At 58.9% G+C, this 24,869-nt stretch overlaps 2 protein-coding genes across 7 annotated transcripts; both read left to right on the top strand.

Annotated features, from left to right (window-relative positions):
• The first annotated feature begins 53 nt into the window (after positions 1–53).
• WDR81 (WD repeat domain 81) lies at positions 54–15,877 on the top strand. Of its 5 annotated transcripts, none has more exons than XM_041000450.1 (10): positions 54–72; positions 9,992–10,099; positions 10,304–10,494; positions 10,622–10,812; positions 11,084–11,249; positions 11,333–11,498; positions 11,956–12,678; positions 13,275–13,420; positions 13,729–13,908; positions 14,678–15,877. In XM_041000450.1, the coding sequence occupies exons 2-10, from the start codon at positions 10,006–10,008 to the stop codon at positions 14,996–14,998; spliced, it is 2,178 nt and encodes a 725-aa protein (XP_040856384.1). In that variant the 5' UTR covers positions 54–72; positions 9,992–10,005; the 3' UTR covers positions 14,999–15,877. The 5 variants fall into 5 exon arrangements, 4 of the variants coding, with proteins under 4 accessions (XP_040856384.1, XP_040856380.1, XP_040856381.1 ...); XM_041000448.1 differs by lacking the exon at positions 54–72 and adding an exon at positions 8,997–9,084 and having other exon boundaries at positions 9,972–10,099; XM_041000446.1 differs by lacking the exons at positions 54–72; positions 13,729–13,908; positions 14,678–15,877 and adding an exon at positions 5,411–9,084 and having other exon boundaries at positions 13,275–13,630.
• A 2,225-nt stretch (positions 15,878–18,102) lies between these two features.
• Positions 18,103–23,216, top strand: SERPINF2 (serpin family F member 2). Of its 2 annotated transcripts, XM_041000907.1 has the most exons (9): positions 18,103–18,165; positions 18,284–18,322; positions 18,447–18,509; positions 18,717–18,918; positions 19,319–19,465; positions 19,560–19,763; positions 20,160–20,302; positions 21,346–21,550; positions 22,176–23,216. In XM_041000907.1, the coding sequence occupies exons 1-9, from the start codon at positions 18,103–18,105 to the stop codon at positions 22,586–22,588; spliced, it is 1,479 nt and encodes a 492-aa protein (XP_040856841.1). In that variant the 3' UTR covers positions 22,589–23,216. The 2 variants fall into 2 exon arrangements, with proteins under 2 accessions (XP_040856841.1, XP_040856842.1); XM_041000908.1 differs by lacking the exon at positions 18,717–18,918 and having other exon boundaries at positions 18,447–18,519.
• The last annotated feature ends 1,653 nt before the right edge of the window (positions 23,217–24,869 follow it).

Here is a 24,869-nt window from a genome sequence, read left to right as displayed (position 1 = left end):
AGGAAGGAGAGGCGTGTGTTGGCAGGGCACGCTGGTCCATGTAGTTCTCGTTCCCAGAAGCCAGCGCGCTCTGTGAGTTGGCATTTTTAAACTCCTCTCCCGATTCATTCTGGGGAAGTCCTTAAAGGGCTACCGCCCTTCTTCTCCGAGCCGCGAGTGCTGCTTTTAGACAACACCCGAGCGGATTTGCTGGCTTCCGGAGGAGGTGATGGCTCGCTAAGGAAAGGTGGAGCGGCAGGAGCGGCCAGGAGTGGGCCGGGCTGAAGGTGGAGCAGGAGAAGCCCCTGAGGACCTTGGGCCCACCTCGCCCATCCCCAGGCAGACCTCCCTGCTAAGAGGGCCAGAGCTGGCACAGTTCTCACAGTGAAGTCGAAATGAGGGGGGTGCACAAGGCCGGGGTGCTCCCGTCCGAAGGAACCCCCACCTGCCCCGCCCTCCGGAGCGCTTCCCAGTCCCAGGTCTACTTAAGGAAGAGATTTCCAAGGTGGAGACCAATGAGGAGGCCGTTCTTTCCCCCGGGGGCCAATCAGAGGCCAGAGGTGCGGGGGATGGGCAGAAACGGACCCAATGACTTGGCAAAAAGCTGGCTTACTTAAAGCAAGTGTGGGACCCACCCCGACGCAGGACTCGCCCCTCTCCCACTGCCCCCCCAGAGATGTGGGGAGGGGTCCAGGTCCCCTCTGTAGCTCCGAGAGCAGGGGTGTGTGGGGGAAGGGCAGGTAAGCCGGTGCAGGGGGGAGATGATGCCGTCTGCCTTACGTGCAGGCTAGTCGTGCCAGGTGACTTCTGGACCTGTGTTCAGCACATGGTGCCTTTAAGGAAACTTCCTGCCTTCCGCCCCAGTAACAGCTGATTGTTGGAAAGTGTGACCTCAGGGGACGAATCAGCTGTTACCACATCCTCCTCCTCCTCGCTCGCCCTGTTCTATCCCCTCCTCCACCTCTCTCCTACCATGGGTGATGAGAGGAAGGAGATGGAACCCCAAATATGGGGACATGACTGCATGATCTCCTCTTCCCCATCGCTCCAAGACTATCTGTTGTCCCTCCCCCTCCCCCACCCAGCCGGCTTGTTCCACTGAGGTTCCCCGGGAACGCAAGGTATTTCCTGCCAGCAGTCAGCTGAGACTGCCCTCTCCAGCCTGATGGGGAGGCCCAGTCAGGGAGGCCCAGCGTGGTGGCTGAACTGGGAGTGGGTGCCAGTCCTCGGAAACCTTAGAGAGTCTGTGGCAAGCCAGCTGTGGGGTCAGAAGCTCTCCCCAGATCCACCCTGAGACTTGCTAAGGGGAGACTTTCTTCAGCACCCCCTCCACCTGCCCCAAGTGGCTCCATTTTTTTGTTTTTATTTACTTCCAGTGGCACCCTGCTCTCCCTCCCCCACCCTGTGCCCCAGCAGCAAGGGTGGAGTGAGTGCAGCGGGGAGCTCACAGCCAGGCGCTGGGGCTGGCAAGTCCTGCAGGGAGATCTAGGTGACCATGCTGCCCCAACCCCGAGCTGGGAGTCAGGGTCACTCTAGGACAAGCCTTAGTGAGAAGTCCTGGGACTGACTTGGCAAGGTGGGGAGAAGCCGAGCAGGGCCCTGGCCAAGCTGGGAAGAAAAAGCCTCACCAGCTGCCCTCCTTCTCCATGAGCCTGACGTGTGAGACCGCTCACCCCCTTCCCACAGGGGCAGCTCTTCTCCAGTTAGTCCTGCTCCCCGATTCCCTAGCCCAGCCTGGCCAGAAACACGGGCCTGGAGCTCAGCATTCCTCCATGTCGGTACTGTTGACATTGCAGACCGGGCAATGTCTTGCTGTGCATGTGGGTGGGTGCTGCTCAGTGCTTAGTACGGTGCTCAGCACCCTCTGTGGTTTCTCTGCTTCCCCAATGGGGATACCCCAGGGTGTTTCTCGACATGATGGAGTGTCCTCTAGGGACCCAAATACCCCCAGTTGAGAACTACTGCGTCGGGCAAACTTGAACTCAAATTCCAGTCCTGGCTGGCTGGCTGGCAGTGAGTTTATGGAAGATGTCCCCATCTGCAAACTAGGGGGAATAATAACTTCATGGTTCATGGTGGGGATTAATGAAGAGTCAGCCTCAGGCACATGGGCCTGTGCTTGGTGCACTAACTTTTCTCCTAGTCGAACACGCCCCTGCTGCCCATAGCAGTCCCTGACTATCCCAGACATGATCTCCTGGAAACCCAACATTGACCTTGGCCAAGGGGAATGGCTAATTGGGTCCTAGTTCCCCAAAGCCTAAGGATGTTTGAGTTGGGATCCAAGGCAGCTTTTCCGAGGGAAAGGAGAGGCAAATTTGGGAGTCAAGCTGTTTCAGAGGATTATCTCAGGCTGTGGCTTAAAGGCTGCTGAACTAGAATTAGCTGGGGTGCTCGTTCAAAATTCAGGGTTGTGGGTCTCTCCAGATGCTGGAACCAAAAGTACACCCTACAGCATGAATGCCACTGCTCTGGAGTTCAGATCCGGTAAGACAGGGACACACTAGAAATTTCAGGACATCAGTGCGTGACATTCCAAGGACAGGACGTCAGCATTCTGGAGAGGGAAGGGAGAATTAATTGCAAGAGATAAGGGTAAGTTACACTCAAGGTCACTGCTGCAGTGGGGCGGGAGCACCACTAGAGGGCAGGGCACACGCAGACTTGCAGGAAGAGTAGTAGCAGTTCACAGCCTAAGTCAACCCAGACTAGACGGCAGGACCAAGTGGATTGTTTCACTGGTAGGCGAGGGGCTGGCATGTAGCATGGCAGTAAAAATGCTTTTCTCCCACATCAAGTACCTGCATTTGACTGAGCAGAGGCTCTTTGGAGGCAGATTCTTAAAGGCAGCAAGTGATGTCTCTGAAGCAGCTGGGCTCATGGTGACCAGGGCTGCCTTCCCCACTTCTGGATTTGGTCCTAGCCCAGTCTATGACACAGCGGGTATTTGGGGAATGAACCAGTAGATGGACATGCTCTTTCTCTGCCTCTCAAAGAAATATTTTAAAAAATATTTATTTATTATTTGAAAGGCATAATTCTAGAATGTGAGGAAAAGCAAAAGAAGCTTCCATCTGTTGGTTTACTCCCCAAATCTATGCAGTGGCTGGTGTTGAGACGATTGGAAGCCAGGAGCCAGGAACTTCTTCCCGGTCTCCCACAGGGGTGCAGGGCCTCAAAGATTTGTGCCATTTTCTGCTTTCCTAAACAGCTTTCTTTGTCTGCTGTGCCACAGTACCACTCCTCAAATGTATATATATACATATATAATATGTATATTAGATATACATAATAACAAACACCTGCTCTGTCGTTAGGCACTCAGATAGGAACAAATGATTATCACCTTTCTGGGGTGGAAGTGCAGTGTGCACAGCCAGAGTCCTGATTTCACAGTGGAATGTACCTGGCTTTGAATTCTGACTCTGTTGCTTCTTAGCTTTGTAACATGACCTTGAGCAAGTTACCTAAGGTAGAAGCCTTCCTTGCATCAAAATGCGAGGAAGATGGAAGAATAGCTTCTTGAAAGGGTGATGGGAGGCATACCATGGCATTGTAGCTTAAGCCCCTGCCTGTGGTGCTGACATTCCATATGAGTACCTCTTGGGAGTCCTGGCTGTTCCACTTCCAGCCCAGCTCCCTGCTAATGTGCCTGGAAAAGATGGCCCAAGTCCTTGGGCCCCTTCATCCACGTGGGAGGCCTATTTAGAAGCTCCAGGATCCTGGCTTCAGACCAGCCCAGCTCCACCTGTTGCAGTCGTTTCGGGGGGGTGGGGGTGAACATGTGGATGAAAGATTTCTGTTTTTCACCTCTGTAAAATCCACCTTTCAAATAAAAACTTAAATCTTTTACAGATATTTAAAAGAGTAGTAGTGGAGTAGGCACTGGGGCCTAGCCGGTTAAGCCATTGCCTGGGATGCTTGCATCCCATTCTGGGGTGCCAGTTTGAATCCTAGCTGTGTCACTTCTGATCCAGCTTCCTGCTACATGATGGCTTGGGTGCCTGGGACCCTGACACCCGTGAGAAAGACCACATATGGCATTCCGGCTCATGACTTCAAGCTAGTGAATCCTCTGCTGCTTTCCTGGGTACACCCGCAGGGAGTTGGACCAGGACCATGGCAGCCACGCAACTGTCACTGTGATTTTTACCCACCCCTTCCCCACTCCCTGGACAGTGCTCAGTGCTGGAGAGTGGTGATATGCAAAGTGCTTAACCCATGATAAATGCATGGTCAATATCATGTGACCAACCCCATTAGGGGCTCCAGCTGTCCTTTGACAAGGAGGATACAGAGGAATCGGATCAGGCGGAGCCATTCCTGCTTCCTTTCCTATTTAGCCTTTCCTTGTTCTCCAGTGCTTTTTCAGGGGGAGCCCCCAACTCCGGCATGAGGTAAACTCCAAGGAGGAGTGCGACTCCAAAAAGGCAGAGCCAGCGGCTTCACTGTGTCCCGCCCTCCAAGAAGTCGGCTGCAGCTCTGGATTTCCACTCTCCATCCTGCCCCAGCCAGCGGGCTCTGGGGCACACCCACACCACAGCAGCAGAGCCCCAACAGAAAGTCTCAAGGGAGAACATTTCCTTTCCAACAACCTTAGGTCTTGGGGCCTGGGCCACTCACTTCTCTCCCTCAGCTCTCTTGGAGTTTAAAAACAGGTGCGAGGATTCCCAGGCAGGCAGGCGCCTGGGCACCCAGCTTCGGGGACTCCTACTCCTTTTGGGGGGCTCTTGGCTGGCACTTGCAAAACACCAAGAGCAAAAAACCATCCTCCCTACCTCTCGGCGACTTGTCGTGAGGGCCCTATAGCAACGTTGTAACCAGCCTAGGACTTGGGGCAAATGAAACAGCGTGGAGGAGGAGGACGGGGGGCTTCGTGTCAGGTCCCAGCTCTGCATCCAGCTAATCCTTCCTCCCAAGCGGCCATCTCTGAGGAAAGCCTCCCAGGGGCCCGCAGGTACGGGAGGAGAGGTTCCGCGGGCTCTGCCTCACCAGGAGCCCCATCCCGCGCCTTGGGGGGAAGCCACATCGGGAACTGGGCCGGCTCGCGGGGCAAGCGGGGCGCGCGGGGAGGCAGGCCGCGGGGCCCGGGGCGGAAGGCGAGGTCCCGCCCGGCCCTCCGGAGCCACGTGCGGTTGTTTCCGTGCGGTGCGTCACGTGAGCCGCGTCAGCTGACCCGTCACGGTGAGGAGCTAGGCGCTGGCGCCCCGCAGCCCCCTGCCCCGCCATGCCCGGAGCGCCAGGACCCTACCGAGGGGGGTAAGCGCGGCTCCCCGTCCTCCCTCTCCTTGGCCGCCGGCGCGCCCCAGCCGCCTGCACCCCGGCTCCGGCCCCTGGCCCAGCCCGACCAGCCCGGCCTGGCACCCCGGAAGCCACAGCGAGGAGGGCTGTGGCCGGGCTCAGCCCCGCGCGCTGCCCCCCACCACCCCAGGGGGCCGGGAGGAGAAGGCCCAGGGGCTCAGGGGGCGGGAAGTTGCTCTTACCACGGGGGTGCAGAGGGCTGGGCCCCGCCGCCGCCCAGCCCCGACATGGAGGAGCTGCTCCGGAGCGTGGAGAGGGACCTGAACATAGATGCCCGGCAGCTGGCTCCGGCTCCGGGGGGCACCCACGTGGTGGCCCTGGTGCCCGCGCGCTGGCTGGCCAGCCTCCGCGAGCGCCGCCTGGGACCCTGCCCGCGGGCAGAGGGCCTGGGCGAGGCGGAAGTCAGGACTCTCCTGCAGCGCTCCGTGCAGAAGTTGCCCGCGGGCTGGACGCGAGTGGAGGTGCACGGGCTGAGGAAGCGGAGACTGGCCTACCCGCTGAGTGGGGGGTTGCCCTTCGAGGAGGGGGCGTCATGCAACCCAGAGACTCTCACGCGCTTCATGCAGGATGTGGCTGCCCAGAACTACCGCAACCTGTGGCGCCGTGCCTACCACGCTCATGCTCAACCCTACAGTCACAGCCCGACGCCCTCGGGCCGCCCTGCCCTGGAGTTTCTTCGGCAGGCTCTGCAGAGGGTCTATGGCTGCCCTTTCCTGCCAGTCGGGGAGGCCAGCGAGGCCCCGTCGTCTTTGTCTGGCAGAGATGGGCCCGGCCTCCCGCAGGGCAGCCCTGCCTGCCCCAGTCTCCTGCGAGCGGAGGCCCTGTTGGAGTCACCGAAGATGCTGTATGTTATACACCCCTACGTGCAATTTTCCCTGCACGATGTGGTCACCTTTAGTCCAGCCAAGCTGACCAACAGCCAAGCCAAAGTGCTCTTCCTCCTCTTCCGCGTGCTGAGAGCCATGGACGCCTGTCACCGCCAGGGGCTGGCCTGCGGGGCCCTGTCTCTGCATCACATCGCAGTGGATGAGAGGCTGTGCAGCGAGCTGCGGCTGGACCTGGGCGCTTACGAGAGTCTGGAAGAAGAGGAGGAGAACCCTGGAGGGAGGGATGCAGCAGACAGGAAGTCTGGAGCAGAGGGGGCAAGGGGCCCCAGGTGTCGCACCTGTCAAGAGGAGCTGAGGGGCTTGGTGCTCGACTGGGTGCATGGCCGCATCAGCAACTTTCACTACCTCATGCAGCTGAATCGCTTGGCGGGTCGTCGGGAGGGGGATCCCAATTACCACCCAGTGCTGCCCTGGGTGGTGGACTTCACTGTGCCCCATGGGCGCTTTCGGGACTTGCGCAAGTCCAAGTTCCGCCTGAACAAAGGCGACAAGCAGCTGGACTTCACATACGAGATGACACGGCAGGCGTTTGTAGCTGGGGGCGGGGCGGGCGGTGGGGAGCCACCCCACGTCCCCCATCACATCTCAGACGTACTCTCCGATATCACGTACTATGTGTACAAGGCTCGGCGCACCCCCCGCTCGGTGCTCTGCGGGCATGTCCGGGCCCAGTGGGAACCTCACGAGTACCCCGCCAGCATGGAACGCATGCAGAGCTGGACGCCCGACGAGTGCATCCCCGAGTTTTACACCGATCCTTCCATCTTCTGCTCCATCCACCCCGACATGCCTGACCTGGATGTGCCAGCCTGGTGTGGCTCCAGCCAGGAGTTCGTGGCTGCCCACCGGGCACTGCTAGAGAGCCAGGAGGTGTCGCGGGACCTGCACCATTGGATCGACCTCACTTTTGGCTATAAACTCCAGGGCAAAGAGGCCGTGAAGGAGAAGAACGTGTGTCTGCACCTGGTGGACGCACACACGCACCTGACCAGCTATGGCGTGGTGCAGCTCTTCGATCAGCCGCACCCCCAGCGCCTGACTGGGCCGCCTACCCTTGCCCCTGACCCGCCTCACATCCCCCGACTACTGGTACAGACCATCCAGGAGACCACAGGCCAGGAGGACGTTCAAGGACAGTTCACAAATGGGGCAGGCAGGCTGGTTTTAGAGGCCACTCCCTGTGAGGCCGGTTGGACCAGGGACAGGCCTGGGGCTGGGGAGGATGACTTGGAGCAGGCTACTGAAGCTCTGGATTCCATCTCTGTGGCTGGCAAGACAGGGGACCAGCCGGCGGGCTCCTCCAGCCAAACCTCCGCTGGCCTCCTGTCTTTCTCAGTGGCTTCGACGTCCCGGCCTAGCCGCAGGAACAAGGCTACCGGGGCAGACCCTGCGGAGGGCGAGGAGGGGAAGATCCTCCTCCCCGAGGGTTTCCATCCTATGCAGGCGCTTGAGGAGCTGGAAAAAATGGGCAATTTCCTGGCCAAAGGCCTGGGGGGCCACCTGCAGGTGCCCGCAGAGCCCCGGGCCCAGCCGCCTGTGCAGCTGCAAGATCTCTTCCAGCGGGATATGCAGGCTCTGGGTGTCCTGCTGGCCGAGATGGTGTTTGCCACTCGAGTCCGGACACTGCAACCAGATGCGCCTTTGTGGGTACGCTTTGAGGCTGTGCGGGAGCTGTGCTCACGTCACCCCAAGGAGGTTCCTGTGTCCTTGCAGCCCGTATTGGATACACTCCTGCAACTGAGTGGGCCGAAAGGGCTCACAGTGGCCAAATGGGGCAAACTGGCCCCACTATTCAAATATAGGCCTGTCTCCCAGGGCTTGCCCCCACCGAGCCCGGCTCAGCTCCTCAGCCCCTTCAGCTTGGTGGTGCCCTTCCCTCCATATTTCCCAGCATTGCACAAGTTCATCCTCCTATACCAGGCAAGGCGGGTGGAGGATGAAGCCCAGGGCCGGGAGCTGGTGTTTGCTCTGTGGCAGCAGCTGGGTGCAGTGCTGAGCGACATCACCCCCGAAGGCCTGGAGATCCTGCTGCCCTTCGTGCTGTCCCTCATGGGCGAGGAGCACACGGCTGTGTACACAGCCTGGTACCTATTTGAACCTGTTGCCAAGGCGCTGGGCCCCAGGAATGCCAATAAGTACCTCTTGAAGCCTCTCATTGGCGCCTATGAAAGCCCCTGGCAGTTGCACGGCCGTTTCTACCTGTACACGGACTGCTTTGTGGCCCAGCTGATGGTGCGGCTGGGCCTGCAGGCCTTTCTTGTGCACCTGCTGCCCCATGTGCTGCAGGTACTGGCAGGTGTGGAGGCCTCCCAGGAGGAGAGCAAGGGCCTGGCGGGGGCCGCCGAGGATGAGGACGTCGAGCTTCCAGGCTCCTGTGCCTTTGGAGAGGAGATTCCGATGGATGAGGAGCCTGCAGCTGCCTCGGGCCTGGGGCTCCCCGACTACACGTCTGGAGTCAGCTTCCACGACCAAGCCGATCTCCCCGAGACTGAGGACTTCCAAGCCGGACTCTACGTGGCGGGGTCTCCGCAGCCCCAGGAGGCTGAGGCTGTGAGTCTGGGCCGGCTGAGTGACAAGAGCAGCACCAGCGACACCTCCCTGGGAGAAGAACGGACTGCGGATGAGGGATGTGCCCCAGTGGACAAGAACAGCCTCAGGTCAGGGGACAGCAGCCAGGACCTGAAGCAGAGCGAGGGCTCGGAGGAGGAAGAGGAAGAAGAAGAAGGCTGCGTGGTGTTAGAGGAAGAAGAGGAGGAGGGGGAGCAGGAGGAGGTCACGGGGGCATCAGAGCTCACTCTGTCCGACACGGTGCTGTCCATGGAGACCGTCGTGGCCGGTGACAGCCGGGGAGAGGAGGACGAAGAGGAGGAGCCACTGACTGGGCAGATGGAAGGCAAAGAACAGAGGATCCTGCTTGGTAAGTCCTGGGGGGCTGGGAAGGGTAGCCTAAAGTTGGTGCTGCTTTTCCTTCAGGGGCTGCTGAGTGCCCGCTGGGTCCAGCTGTGAGGGAGGTGTGGGCCTGCCTCCTGAGGCAGAGCAGGCCTCAGGGAGTCTGCTGTTAGTGCTGTGAGGAGCAGGGTGAGCTGCCGAGGGGGAGTGGGAATGGGGCTTGGAGCTCAGAGAAGGTTCCTGGGAAGGCAGCAGTTTACATTTAAGCAAGAGAAGAAAGTAGGGAGGCAAGGTTGGAAGGGGAAAGAGCACCCCAGGCCCAGGGAGAGGTCTGTGTTTTCAAGATCTGTTTATTAGAAACACTAATTACAGAATCTTCATCCACTGGCTCACTCCCCAAAATGAATGCAATGGCCCTGGCTACAGCAGGGTGAAACCAGGAACCTGGAATTCCATCTGGGTCTCTAACATGGGTGATAGGAGCCTGAGCACTTGGGCCATCTTCGACTGCTTTCCCTAGGAGCATTAGCAAGGAGCTGGATGGGAAGTGGAGCGGCCAGGACTAGAACCGGCACTCCTATGGGGTTCCAGTGTCACAGGTGGAAGCTTAATGCTCTGTGCCACAGTGCTGGCCCTTGTGTGAGGTTCTGAGGCTGCTGTCATTGCAATACAGTTGTGGAGGGAGAAGAAGGAGGGGCTGGGGCACAGGGGGAGCCAGGCTGGGTAGGCCTCCTTCAGGAGCTTGGGGTCATTGTAGGAGTTGCTGACTGAGCAAGGAGGCTGCAGCAGCCTAGTGCCTACAGGCCAGGGCCTCTGTCCCTGCTAATTGCAATGGGGAATGAGGAAAGGGCAGGCCCTGGTTGGGCTCCACACAGGACCGGGGTGGGGTGAGCCGTTGTTATCTGATGAGCTCAGGGCCTGCTCCCGGCCGGCAGATACTGCTTGCAAGATGGTCCGCTGGCTGTCCGCCAAGCTCGGCCCCACTGTAGCCTCCCGTCATGTGGCCCGGAACCTGCTCCGCCTGCTCACTTCTTGTTACGTTGGTAAGACCTGTGGTTGGCACAGGGGATCCCAGCCCTTCTTTGGTCTAGGGGGGGTCTCCACCTGCCTCCACCTTACACCACTTCCTGGCCAGGTCTTGTGGCCCAGTCCTTCCTTCTATGGGTACAGACTAGAGGGAGCAGGAGTGGCCACTGCAGTCCTGGAAGGCCCCCCTCCTTGCTCAGGTCCCTGTCCTTCCTTGGCAGGGCCCACTCGGCAACAATTCATGGTTAGCAGTGGGGAGAGCCCCCCGCTGAGTGCCGGCAGCATCTACCAGCGGAGGCCAGTACTGGGCGACATCGTGTCGGCACCCGTGCTCAGCTGCCTCCTGCACATCGCCCACCTGTATGGGGAGCCGGTCCTCACCTACCAGTACCTGCCCTACATCAGCTACCTGGTCAGTCACCCCGGTTTTGGCAGGTCCCCGGGACAGGGAGGCTGAGGAGCTGTGGGAGTTCTGGGGCCCCTAGGATTCTGTAAAAGGCACAGCCTGGCCCATCTTTTTCTGTTCTGTGTGACTTCAGGTGGCGCCTGGGAGCGCTTCCGGGCCCAGCCGGCTCAACAGCCGCAAGGAGGCAGGGCTGCTGGCTGCCGTGACCTTGACACAGAAGATCATTGTGTACCTCTCGGACACCACCCTCATGGACATCCTGCCCCGGATCAGTCACGAGGTCTTGCTGCCCGTGCTGAGCTTTCTCACTTCCCTGGTCACTGGGTAGGCCCCCCCTCCCCAATCCCTGTTTTACCGGGCACCAAGTGGGAGTTGCCTGGAGGAGGGACCCACACAAGCAGGACTGCTGAGCTTAGAGGGACAGTAATGGTTGGCCTGGTGACTAGTCTCTCCCTGCCTCAGTTTCCTCAATTTGTCCAGACTATTTGGTCACGGAAATCCTCTTGGTGGATGCTCTGGCTAGACTGGTTGAGTCCTGTAGGGTGGCATGGGCATGGAAGAAGGGGCTGCAGTTAGTTCATGGCCATCTCCCTAGGTTCCCAAGTGGGGCCCAGGCCCGCACCGTCCTATGCGTCAAGACCATCAGCCTCATCGCCCTCATCTGCCTGCGCATTGGTCAGGAGATGGTCCAGCAGCACCTGAGCGAGCCCGTGGCCGCCTTCTTTCAGGTCTTCTCGCAGCTGCATGAGCTTCGGCACCAGGTGGGCAGACCTGGCCAGCCCAGGAAAGGGCTGGGGCGCAGGCACTGTGAAAATGCCTGACTCCCCAGGTTTCCCATTCATAGGAGCTGAAGCCAGATCCCGTGGGCCGCAGCGAGGGCCAGCTTCCGGAGGTGGCCTTCTCCGATGGGCAGCAGCGGCCAGTGGACCCCAGCCTGCTGGATGAGCTGCAGAAGGTGTTCACCCTGGAGATGGCATACACCATCTACGTGCCCTTCTCCTGCCTGTTGGGTACTGCCCCACCACGCCCCTTCGCATGGCCTCCAGAGTCATGGCTCTTCCCTGATCCTAGGCTCAGCAAGTGGTCCCCAGAATCCCACAGGGAAGGCAGGGGAGTCAGGCTAAAGTAGGTGCCCATGGTCTTCAGAGCAGCCTGGAGGAGGGTGAGGGGCTCCCCTGCCCCCCCAGATGCCATGCCTGGTGTTAACTCTGATTGGAGTCGTTGGTGACACCCTCTGCCCAGCTCACTGCCCCATTTCCAACACCCCCCCGACCATGGGCCCAGTGCAGAGATCTCTGCATTTACTCAATGAATATATATATATATAATTTTTTTCCCCTGGGGAGGAGACTGTGGCTCAGAGATGAGGAGCTACTTGTCTGGGGTTGCATAGCCATCAGCTGCCCTGCCTTTGGGGTCCCACCTGCTGTCTTGCCTGACCTGAGTCCCCCTCCCTTACCCTTCCAGGTGACATCATCCGGAAAGTCATCCCTAACCACGAGCTGGTAGGGGAGCTTGCAGGGCTGTATTTGGAGAGCATCAGCCAGAGCAGGCACAACCCTGCTGGCATGGAACCCGCCATGCCCAGTAGCAGCAGCAGCCCTGAGCGAGATCCCCCTGGCGGCGGCTGCCCCCAAGACGACGGCCACTCGGGCACGTTTGGGAGCGTCCTGGTGGGGAACCGCATCCAGATCCCCCATGACCCTCAGCCTGAGAGCCCCGGCCCACTGGGCCCCATGTCTGGGGTGGGCAGCGGAGGCCTTGGTGGCAGTGGCAGCGGCAGGGGCAGCGGCAGCGGGACGGAGGACAATGCCCTGAAGCGGGAGCTGCCACGCAGCGCGCACGGGCTGAGCGGCAACTGGCTGGCATATTGGCAGTACGAGATTGGCGTGAGCCAGCAGGATGCCCACTTCCACTTCCACCAGATCCGCCTGCAGAGCTTCCCGGGCCACTCGGGAGCTGTCAAGTGTGTGGCGCCCCTGAGCAGTGAGGACTTCTTCCTCAGCGGCAGCAAGGACCGCACCGTGCGCCTCTGGCCACTCTACAACTACGGGGATGGTACCCGGGAGACCGCCCCGCGCCTCGTCTATGCTCAGCATCGCAAGAGTGTCTTCTATGTGGGCCAGCTTGAGGCCCCGCAGTACGTGGTGAGCTGTGACGGGGCCGTGCACGTCTGGGACCCCTTCACAGGTGAGCGGGCCCAGGTGAGGCCTGTTCCGGCGCTGCTGGCCGGTGTCCCACCAGGCCTCTGTCAAGGCTGCCTGGGCTTAGCCTGTCAGTTGCCACCTTAGGGAACCTGAAGCAAGTCACTTGGCTATGGGGGAGCCTCAGTGTAATTTTCAAAACTGGGGTGTGTATTTGGCCAGGGGTTGTGCTGTCTCCTTTTGGCATCATTATGGGAGTGGGGGATAACAGGGTTTAAACAGCTCAGTGGTCGGGGGCCAGGAGAATGAAAAAAAAGCAGCGCCATGCAAAATGAAGAGGCCATCTGGGGGATGGCAGCTTGGCCTGATCGTTGATTAGGGAGGGTGGCAAATGAAGCAGTTTCTTTGGCGTTTGCCTTGTTGTGGGATGAGAGGCAGGTCTGGTGGGGAAGGGAGGACTGAGGGGTGCAGGGACAGGGGTGTGGGAACCTGGGTGGAAGGGCTGGCAGGGGGCATGGGTGTGGGAGCCCAGGGAGAAGGGGCGGGGGGTGGGAGTGGGGCTGGAAGGGCGGAGGGAAGGAGGAGTAGGGCTGGTTCCCTGAGCAGCTGAGAGCTCAGATGCGCCGTGTCTCTCCTCTCTAGGGAAGACCCTCCGTGTGGTGGAGCCATTGGACAGCCGCGTGCCTCTCACCGCTGTGGCTGTCATGCCTGCCCCATACACCAGCATCACCATGGCCAGCTCTGACTCGACCTTGCGCTTTGTGGACTGCAGGAAGCCTGGCCTGCAGGTGCCCCCAGTTCCCTGGGCCGGGGCCTGGCAGGCAGGAAGGAAGGACCAACCAAGAGAGAAAGCCCAGACTTGTCCCCAGGCTCCTGTTAACTCCTGTTGGAAGTAGATCATCCCCAGCAGCAAAGCCTGGCAGGAGCGGACTCTGGCCTGCGAGGGTGGGGGGCGGGTTCTGGACTTTTCTGTCCCCCTGTTGGAGGTGGCAAGCTTGGGCCTTCCTGTTCCGTGTGCTCAGGTGGCGAGCAGGACCTCAGGGAGAGTGGGCGGGCAGGCGATGGGGTGCCTTACTGGATCTCCCTCTGCCCACAGCACGAGTTCCGCCTGGGGGGCGGGTTGAACCCTGGGCTGGTCCGCTCCCTGGCCGTCAGCCCCAGTGGCCGCAGCGTCGTGGCTGGCTTCTCATCGGGCTTCATGGTGCTTCTGGACACCCGCACGGGCCTGATTCTTCGAGGCTGGCCAGCCCATGAGGGAGACATCTTGCAGATCAAGGTGACGGGCTGGGTCCCCATGGCCCCCACGCCCAGCCCAAGCTCCAGTCCCTCACCTCTGCTGAGAGCTTGGCCCCAGGCCAGGCTGCAGCTGGTCTTCCTTAATACCTGCTCAAGAACTGTTGGGACCCTCAGGAGGAGGCAGGTTTGGGGGCCCAGGAGCAGGGGGTAGAGCTGACCCCACCTCTGCACAGAGGTGTTCTAATGAATAACTCTTATCCATATTTGCCTTACTTGGAGGATCAGGGTCGGGCCCTGTCCATGACCCATTCAGGTTAAATAAAGCTCAGCCGAGGCTGTTTACTGCCCCCGGATCACTGAGCAGAGTCCATGCCCCCTGCTGGGCTGCCCCTGTTGGGAGCAGGAACAGGCCTGGCCATACAGATCCTTCTACCTCCCCCACATCCTCAGTCACAGGCCCCCGGGGGACGTCTCAGAAAAGGCCAACAGGGTGGACTAGGGCTCATCTCCACTCTGCTGCTTCCTGGTTCTATGACTGCTTACTGTCAGCCTCTATCTTCCCCTCTGTGAAATGGGGCCAATGGCAGCATCTTCCATCCCAAGGGTCTATGAAGGTTAAATGTGATGATGTGGGCCTGCCCATACAGGTTCTTGAAGCCAGCAACCTCGAATCCACATCACATGACATGAGAGGGCGGCAGCCTGTTTCTCACAGGAACATATTTTCCTGCCCTGGGACATGTGGGAAGAAATGGTGGGTGGTTGGGAGCACTGCAGCTGTTGCTGAGGCTTTGGTCTTCCCTTGCCAGGCGGTGGAGGGCAGTGTCCTGGTCAGCTCCTCCTCTGACCACTCGCTGACCGTCTGGAAGGAACTGGAGCAGAAACCCACGCACCACTACAAGTCTGCCTCTGACCCCATCCACACCTTCGACCTGTATGGCAGTGAGGTGGTCACTGGCACCGTGGCCAACAAGATTGGCATCTGCTCGCTGCTGGAGCCACCCTCCCAGGCCACCACAAAGCTCAGCTCTGAGAACTTCCGCGGCACCCTCACCAGCCTGGCCTTGCTGCCCACCAAGCGCCACCTCCTGCTGGGCTCGGACAATGGGGTCGTTCGCCTCCTGGCATAGGCAGGAGCTGACTGGGCCAAACTGGATACTTCCACATACACACACCCTCCTGCCCCTGGTCCCCCTGAGGTCTTTCACTCTTGTTTTCCCAGCAGGTCCCTCCAGGCTGGCCCGGGTCCTGTGCCCTGTGTGCCCGCATGGCCTGCCAGCCAGGGCCTCTAGATGAAGTGTGAGCGTGTGGGTCCTAGGCCCTGATTCCTCACAGCAGCCAAGGTGGTCAGAGAGGGTCTCATTCTTGACTTGGGGAGATGCTGGCCGTAGTCAGCAGGAAGCCAAGGATCCAGGGGAAAAACACTGTCCCTCCCTCCCCTGCCCCCAAACTTCTCTCAGCTCTGCCCTCTGGGGCCATACAGGAACAGGGAAGCTCTAGAGTGGGAGGACAGTGGGGTCCTACCAGGCCATCTATAGCCAAGGACACCCCACCCCCTTAATGGCCTCTGTCCACCTGTGGCTTCATGAGGACAGGAAGCTGCCCCAAGCCACGGACTCCAGCCTCAGGGGGAATGGCCATGGTCTAGGGGCCTAAGTGGCCACATAACCAGGCCCTGCCTGGTTTGGGACCAGAAGGGGAAGAAAGAAGACAGGACCAGGGAAGAGAAGGGGGTTGGGCCAGCCGATCCCTTGTAGGAATAACCCCATGCCTTGCGTGCCCGCCCCTAACATAGCGTTTGTGCCTTGAGCTGAGGAGGCAGCCCCTGGCTGGGCCCAGAACCCAGGACTCCTTGAGGGAAGGGGCAAGCATTGTCTGTGCGTCTTGGGGCTCCATCCCCAGGTCCTCACATTCCGGAGCAGGGATGAGGTCTGAGGTGTGGCCGGCACTGCCTCTTCGCTATTTGCAATAGTTGTAAATACAACCAATAAAATCCTTTGGAGAGCCACAGAACAGAGATTGCCTTTGCTGTTGGTCATGGAAGGTGGGGAGGGATGGGAGTGATGGGAGACCCAGTAAGTACCCCCGCAGGAGAGAAGGGGTTGTGGGAAGAAAAGGGGGGTGTTAGCCGCCAGATCCCTGCTGAGCACTTGCACGCCTTAAGGGGGTGCAGCCCCGGGCTGAGCCTTTCCCTTTGGGCGAGTCAGGCCACGTTGCTTCTGAAGGTGTAGGATACTTCAAGACTAAAACTGCAGCCCTCTTGCTCTCTCCTTCCCTCACCTTCTGCCTTCCAGACCCCTGCACAAGGCAGCCAGGCAGGACCCTGGCTCGTAAGGCCTGGCATGGGGGAGGAGACTTCCTATCCCTGGGGTCTCTGCAGAGGCTTGTGCGCCTCCCATTGGGAAAGATAGGCAACAATGGGGGTAGGGTAGGATAGGGGTGGAGAAAAAAGGATATTGGTGGAAGTTGGGATCTGGCTTCACCTGTGGGCCCAGCTCTGTGTCCTTGGGTGGGTCACATCGCCTGTCAGCTGAGAATTCCCACCTCGTGGGCTTGCTGGAAGCTGTGACCCAATTCCAGTGCCCTGTGTTTCCCGGAGCTGCCCTGTGGGCTGGCCAGACCCATCCTCCTTGACCATCTCCTCCCAAAGCTGCATAGGACATAAAGCCATGGGGCCGTGGGTATCTCTCAGGATGAGATCCCCTGGTGGGAAACGAGCTTCTGGACCCTGTATCAATGTTTAACCGGATGCGCAGGTCAATATTTACCAGCACAGAAAGCAATCTGCACCAGCCCCTGGCTGAGAGCAAAGGTCCTGGTGGGAGGGGAGGGGTGGCTGGGCTGGCTGTAGCCTGCAGGCAGAACGTGGGGAGCACCGAAGTGGGGCCAGAGGAACATTTTGTGTGACAGCCAGCAAGGAGCCTGCAGAGGTAAGAGGGGAGGGGCGGGAGAGGCACAGGGCAGCTGTCCCCTTGGCTGAGGGCTGAGTCTGTCCGAGAGACCTGCAGGTGCCCAGCCTCACTTTACCATCAGGAGCCCAAGTGGGGATTCTGGGAGGCATCCCTGGAGGACTTGGGGCAACAGGAGATCACAAGCTCAGGTTGGCGGATCGGGGCCACAGTGTGTGGTCAGGGGGAGCCCAAGGGTGATGGAGGGATTGGCCCCAGAGATGAGATACCGTGGGTGTGGGGGAGGTGGGTCCTCTCTAGAACAAGATGTGTGCCCATCCCCACCTACCAGAGCCAGCCTGGGGATGAATGGGGTTCAAGGCCAGTGATTTCCATAGGTCCAAAGGTGGCTCTGGCCATTCTGGTCCTGCTTTTGGGTCATTGGGGCTGCCCTGTTGAGAGCTCAGGGCCTTGGCAGAGCTGATCCACCTGGGAAAGGCTGGCCTCAGGTCGGGCAGGAGCCTGGGGTGGGAGCTCTGTGGAGGGGACTGTAGGGAAGGCTCCTTGGAAGAGGGGGCCTGGAGCTAGGCGGAGACAGCCATCAGCTGAGTGCCAGGCATTTGTGTGTAGGGTTGACAATGGCTGGCTTATATTTTGATCCTCATAACACACACGGGGCCAGGGCAGGGGTGGGCAGATTTTTTTGTTGGCAAGAATCAGAGCCTGGATTCAAATCTGAGTCTGATTCAAGGCTTTAGAGAACAAGGGAGTTTTCTTTTGCTGTTGCTATTTTATTATTAATTTTTTTCCCCATCTGCTCAAAAGGCAGATGTCAGAGAATCTTCCACTGGTTGGGTGAGCCCCCAAATACTAGCAACAGCCTGAGCTTGGCCAGATTGAAGCCAGAACTGCACTGGGGTCTCCCACATGTGTGACTGAGTCCCCAAGCACTTAAACCATCAGCTGCAGCTTGCAGGTGCAGTAGCAGGGAGCTGGATGGGAGCTGGAGTAGTCGGGAATCCCTGGGGGACTCCCTGGGATGTATGTGCCCCAAGCAGCAACCTAACACACTTTACCAGATGCCTGCCTTTTGCACTGCTCTTTTTGTTTGTCACCCCACCCCAACGTGTCTGCAGAGAAAAAAACAGAAACTAAGAAAGAAAAAAAAAAAACCCAATCAAGGGGAAACAGTAGTCAGGGGGCAATTAGAAACAATTGCTCCAAAATCAGTGCCACTAAGTTCAGCCAGCTGAGTTCCCCAGCCATGGCTGTACCCGTGGGTAGGACCTGTAGGCTGGCTGTAGGGTTGCAGTGGGAACCAAGGCCTCCTGTCCCCACACAGGAACATGGCGCTGCCCTGGGCACTCCTGGTGCTCAGCTTGTTCTGCCTGCAAGGCCCCTGTTTGGTGGTGAGATGGGGCTGGGGTCTGTGGGTGCAGGGTGTGGGACTGGGACGGGGTTGCCCTCGGTGAAAGGTGGGTCAGTTCTGAGGGAGCGCCTCGCTCACGCTCACCCCTTTCTCAATAGCTCCCTCCTGTGGGCGCCACGGAGCCCGTGGAACAACAGGTACTGAGAAGGGAGACAGCCCAATGGTACAAGGCCTGGGGGGCGGTTCCCGGTGGTCCAGCCAGAGCGTGGGGGCAGAGGGCGGGGGAAGGGTTGCTCTCCATCTCTGGCCTCCTTTCCGCAGCTATTTAGTGGTCAGACCCAGGAGAAGCTGCCCCCACCTGCCCTTCTCAAGCTGGTCAACCAGGTACACCCAGGTGGGGCTGGGGAAGAGAGGGCAGGGCCCAAGGGAGGAGGGCCAATCGGCAGGAGCGAGGAGTTGGGGGGGTGGGACCTGGGCCGGGGTGCAGAAGCTTCCAGGAAGCGAGCTGCCTTTGTAGGACTATCCCAGACCCAGGGACTATGAGGGAGATTCAACAACGAATCCGGAACTGATCCCTTGATATCCCTGCAGGAGCCAAGTGGTCCCGCTGCCTTGAAGAAGTCCCCAGATGACTGCAAGGGAGCCCCGAGCCCGGAGCAGACCCGCAGGCTGGCCCAGGCCATGATGGCCTTCACCAATGACCTCTTCTCTCTGGTGGTGCAGACATCCACCAGCCCCAACCTTGTCCTCTCGCCCTTGAGTGTGGCCCTGGCCTTGTCCCACCTGGCGCTAGGTATGGTGGCAAGAACCCGTGCAGGCCAGAACAGCTGCGAAGCCAGTAGGATTTCACTCCTCCAGCAGCTTTTCTGGGGCTTCCTTTTATGTCAGAGTTACTTGGATGTTTGTTAAAAATACAGGTTCCTGGGCCCCTTCCATCCAGCCTCTCTGATTGTCAGACTCCCGAGGATTTGGGCCAAGGGTCTGATTAGACACAGCCTCCCCTGGTGACTTTCATGCAAGTGTTGCATGCCAGATGGCTGTAGTGTGAAGCTGGAGGCAGAAGGCCCCTGTTGTGAGGGTGGGACTGGGACAGCCTGTCACTCAATGTTTCTAGGAAGAGAGTATGTGGAGGACTGGATGGGGGTGAGAAAGAACCCCCCCTATTTGGCCTCAACTTGTGGGGTCCCCTGCAGGTGCTCGGAACCAAACACTGCAGAGGTTACAACAGGTACTGCATGCTGAGGACTTAGGGCCCTGCCTCCCTCACCTGCTGAGCCACCTCTGCCGGGACCTGGGCCCAACGGCATTCCGATTGGCTGCCAGAATGTACCTGCAGAAAGGTAGGCGCTGATGTGCTGAGGCGTTGCCCTGGGGTAAAGAAGACTGACTTGGCGCAGCCTCCCTGGGGACAGCTTGGGGATCCTTTGTGTGCAGGCTTCCCCATCAAAGAGGACTTTCTGAAGCTGTCCGAGCAGCTTTTTGGTGCAAAGCCTGTGAGCCTGACAGGAAGGCAGGAGGATGACCTGGAGAACATCAACCAATGGGTGAAGGAAGCCACAGAGGGGAAGATTGAGGACTTCCTCTCAGATCTGCCGGGCAGCACTGTACTGCTCCTCCTCAATGCCATCCACTTCCAGGGTGCGTTGCCTCTGCCTCTCAGGTCCCCTGCCCTGGGCACCTGTGGGCCACGCTGGGCTGGGCAGGCTTCATTCTGGGAATGGCATCATTTCCTCCTTAGGTTGGGTCTGGCTGTAGCGGGGCAACAGGGTGGGTTTGTTGAGCAGAGCATGGATGGAAGTAGGGTCCTGAAGGAGCCGGTGGGAAGGCCCTGGGAGCATTGCAGCAGTTGGGGAAGAGGCAAGCCTGGATCCCAAACATGACAGCAGAAACAGCATTGCTAAGGTGCTCTGACCCACGAGGTGCCCACTGGCATCGCGTGGATCTTGGCTGCTACTTCTCACCCTGTGAGTGGACTAGAGGTGGAGGCCTGAGCCCCGGTGCTGAGCACAGGCCCTGCCTTCTGCCCTGACACAGGTTTCTGGAGGAACAAGTTCGATCCAAGCCTCACCCAGAGAGAATTCTTCCACCTGGATGAGCAGTTTGCAGTGCCAGTGGACATGATGCAAGCCCACCCGTACCCTCTGCGTTGGTTCTTGCTGGAGCACCCAGAGACCCAGGTCACCCTTGTTTGCCCAGCAGGCGAGGCCTGGCAGCTGGGAGGTGGGGACTGGAGTGGGTGGCTGTGGAACAGCGGGGTGGGGGTGGGGGAAGGGACACCTTCAGGCCATGGCTGTCTTGTCCCTGGGCAGGTAGCCCAGCTAGGTGGCCCCAGGGAAGGCTGCAGGCTCTGAGCCCTTTGGGTAGACTCATTGCTGCATGCCAGATCCTGCTCTAGGCTCAGGGAGTGCTGGTCCCTGCTGTTGGGGACTGTAACAAGGAACACAAGTGACCATCAGCAGCAGGACCATTTCAAAGAGGTGGTTGAAGAGAGCACTTTAGAGACAGTGGTCTAGGGGACAGTCTGCACGGAGGGGGCACAGGCCAGGTGACCTCCAGGATAGGGTTTATCATCATCATGAGTTTAAGATTTATCTATTTGGAAGGCAGAGTTTATAGTGAGAGAAAGGGAGAAAGAAAGAGAGGGAGAGAGAGAGAGAGATCTTCCATCTGCTGGTTCACACCCTAAAATGACTTCAAAGGCCTGGTGCCCAAAGTCAGGAGCCAGGAACTTTCTCCACATCTCCCACCTGAGTGCATTGTCTGCTGCTTTCCCAGGGCCATTTGCAGGGAGCCAGATTTGAAGTGGAACAGTTGGGACTTGAACTGGTGCTCATGTGGAATGCTAGCATCACAGTGGTTTAACTCACTGCATCATAATGCTGACCCCATGGAAGTTTATTATAAGGGAGAATATAAACCCCAGGGAGCACGTTCATTGTGCACACATGCAGCACCACTCCCAGTTCGCACGGCTAGCTGACAGCAAAGGAAGAGAGAGAGAAATCCACCCCATAGTGAAAATAGAGACTGCTGGGAACTCAGTAACATGGTCTCCTGGTGGCCTGCAATGTGCATAGAGATGAAGACTCAACGAAGTCAAATGCATACTCGCCAAGAGAGGCCGGAAGCCCAGCCCACGTGTCTTAGGGCCCATGCTGCCCCAAACCCCAGCTGGGATTGGAAGCTTCTTGATCTCACATTTTCCTTCCTTTATTTGTAGGTGGCTCACTTCCCCTTTAAGAACAACATGAGCTTTGTGGTCCTTATGCCCACACACTTTGAGTGGAATGTGTCCCAGGTGCTGGCCAACCTGAGCTGGGACATCCTGCACCAGCCCACGCTTAGGGAGAGGCCCACCAAGGTCCGCCTGCCCAAGCTGCTTCTGAAACACCAGCAGGACCTGGTGCCTACCTTCAGTCAGCTGGGTAAGGAGGCCGGGCACTCCGGCTCGCAGCAGAGCTGTCACAGCTAGCCTGGTGCTTGGGCCTTGGGGGGGTTTTGGAGAGAGTACGAGGGTTTGACCATGGGCTGGGCTGGGGCCCCTTGGGGAGTAGGGGGAACCTGCTGTGACACTCAAGGCCCAGCACTGTATAGGTGTCCTGAGAGCCGTGCTGGCTGTCCTGGGTGGGTATAGGAAGGGAGGGAAGGTTGGAGCAGAAGTGGGGTGCCACACTAAAAGAAACACCCACCCACCAGCCACTGGCTAAGCAGCCCCCACATTGTGAGTATTGGGTGCCTATTGGACAGAAAGGCTGCGTCTAGCAGAGTGAGCACAAGCAGGAGTACATACCCAAGATTCAGCCTGGGTGATGAGACAGGGTGTGTGGGGTTGTTCCCTCTGTAGTCCACCTGGGTAAGGTTGAAGAAGTGGCTGATCCAGGCTTCGGAGCTGGCTGTCAGGTAATGCATCCTGTAGGAAGCGATGTTTAAATGGAGATTCCAAGTCCTCTAGGGAGGTGAGCAGCAATCTGTAGCCAGCAGACCAGCCAAGTCCATGCAGCCTAGTGGGGCCAAGGGCCGTTCTGATCTGCCGTGCCCTGATCCGCACAGGCCTGCAGGAGCTGTTTCTGGCCCCAGACCTACGAGGGATCTCGGACCAGGGACTGGTGGTGTCCAGCGTGCAGCACCAGTCAACCTTGGAGCTGAACGAGGCCGGCGTGGAGGCAGCCGCGGCCACCGGCACAGCCATGTCGCGTATGTCACTCTCCTTCTTCAGTGTGAACCGCCCCTTCCTCTTCTTCATCCTGGAGGATGCCACAGACCTGCCCGTCTTTGTGGGCATCGTGAGGAACCCCAACCCCAGCGCGCCGCCCGAGCGCAAAGAGCCGCAGGATTCCCCTGACGACCCCAGGGACTCCTTGCTGCTCCAGAAATTCTTGCGCAGAGAGAAGGCCTTCGATTCTGACCTGAAATTGGAGCCTCCCTCAGAAGAGGATTACCCTCAGTTCAGCACCCCCAAGTGAGGGCTTCCTCAGACCCTGCCTGGACCCGCCTCTTGACTTAAAGTGACTTTTCCCAGACAGCCTGCGGGGTGGGGGTTGGGCGCTGCGTGGGAGGAGAGGGGCTGCCCTTTCCTGCCTCCTCCCCAGCAGCCGGACCATCCCCTAGCCCATTCTTTCTGGGGGCTTGCAGATCCAGTGTTGTTAGGGGGTGGGTTGGGGGTGTTCCCTGGATCATCAGGGTGCCTCCTCATCGGTCTGCCAGCGGGAGGGACTGGAAGGAGAAGCTGCCTTTGGTCATGCCCAAAGCTGCTTGGCCAGGCAAGGCAGACAGACACAGGTGGGGGTGTGGGAGGTCCAACATGACCCTATGTGTCCCTGCATCCTGCTGTGTCTGTGGGTGGTCCGGAAACCAGCATGACCCTACCCTGAATGCCTGCCAGTCCCAGCCACACTGGTCCTTAGGGATGCAACCAACACTGCCAGGTTCCCCCACCACCCCTGCTTCCCCATTCTTCTTTCCCACCTTCCTCCTCTGCCCTGTTGGTAGCTCAGAGGGGCTGAGGCAGGGAGCAGCCCCATAAACTCCCAAAGCTCTTTTGTAAAGTTTTTGTAGTGATTTATATGCCACCAGAATAAAGAATGAATAGAGCTGGCTGGGTTGAGACCATGATGAGAGTGTGGGTCCCAGTGGGTGGGTGGCAGGGTTGGGAGCAGACTACACTGGGAAATGAGCCCCAAGGAGGGACGACCGCCTGTGCTGCCACGTCGGTCTTGGGCTGCTTGCCAGCCCCGTCCAGGGCCACCTCAATGCCAGCTGCTCTCCCCATAGCCCAGGCAGCCAGGAATAAGGGCGCCTCAGAATAGCGCCGGCCTCTGGGCTCAGGAGAAGAACCAGCAATTATGGAGCTTGTGGGATTTCTAATTACATCCTTGCCCCCTCTGCCTCCTCTGCCAGGGGCAGGCGCCCGCCAGCCGGGGCAGACTGTGAGTGCCTGAGGACTTGGGGGACATAGCTGGGGGTACTTTGGATCAGGAGCAACATGGGTGTCCCTGTGGGCTCCCGTGGGTGGTCAGGCTTCTCTGCTGGGAATTCCTCTGTGAATACAGGGTGCTGTGTGGTAGCAGCCACCTGCGGGCTTCAAGCGCAGTGGTTCAAGGCAAGTGCCTGGAGGGCGCGGCGCAGTCAGATAGACCTGGCCTCGAATCTGGCCTTTGCAAACTAGCAGTGTGGGCGCCAGGCGATAAACAAGGGAAATCCACAGTGGATCCGAGGGGACGCTGTGCAAGCTGCCGTGGTGACAAATACAGCAGGCAGAGCAGGGCTGGGAGGCAGTCCCATGGAGAAGGGGTTATGGGGTAAAGGGTGGAAGGAGGGGAGGGAGGGCACTGCGGGCTCTCGGGGAGGAGCTGCCTGGCAGAGGGGTGGCAGACACAGAGGTCCTGAGGCAGGTGCATGCTGGGAGACTCAGGATGCATAAGAGGAGTAGTCAAGGAAGCTGGGAACAGGCTCAAGGCCGAGCGACAATCTGCAGAGTTTTTCTTGGAAGAGATAACAGGTTCACTAAGCCCACCCACACGAACTTTTGTTGTTGTTGTTTTTAAGACTTATTTATTTGAAATGCAGAGGAAGAGATGCAGAGAAAGGCCTTCCAATTACTGGTTCACTATCTAGATAGCCACATCAGCTGGAGCTGGGCCAGGCTGAAGACAGGAGCCTGGAACTCCATCCAGGTTTACTGCTTTGCCAGGTGTGTCCACAGGGAGCTGGATTGGAAGCAGCCCTCTGATACAGGATGCTTGTGTTGCAGATGGCATTGTAGGCAGTGTCTTGCCCCATGGTGCTGCAATGCTAACCTACATCTATACTGCCATTGCCTCCCAGGCCCTGGCTGTTCTGCAAGTGCTTACCGAGTGCTTCCCATGGGTCCCGCAGTGCCCACAGCACTGACAAGCTGACCAGACCCTCATTCCTCCAGAGGCTAAGTCTGGTGGTGAGGTGCTCTGGACCACAGGCTACAGTAAACAGAAGGACAGGTGATATAAAGAAAATTCACAAAGTTCTGTGACTGGGGGGAAATCTTCCCAAGGTGACATTGGAGCAAAAAGATGGATACAACAAAAGCCTGTTGGTTCAGAGAGCGGGAGCTGCGGGATCAGGGAGGGGTGAGCACCAGGGCAATGGCTCCGGGGCAGGAATGGGCTTTGATCATGGGAGAAGCAGCAAAGGAGGCCGGTGGGACTGCAGTGTGCCAGGCCAGAGAGAAGAGCGAAGGCCAGAGCTGCAGAGCGGGCTAGGGCTGGA

This window comes from Ochotona curzoniae, unplaced genomic scaffold, assembly GCF_017591425.1.
Source record: "Ochotona curzoniae isolate NIBS_2020 unplaced genomic scaffold, NIBS_Ocur_1.0 scaffold_2453, whole genome shotgun sequence".
NCBI classification, from domain to species: Eukaryota; Metazoa; Chordata; class Mammalia; order Lagomorpha; family Ochotonidae; genus Ochotona; species Ochotona curzoniae.
Note: the sequence above shows the minus strand (reverse complement) of the source record. Positions and strands in the feature narration are given on the sequence as shown.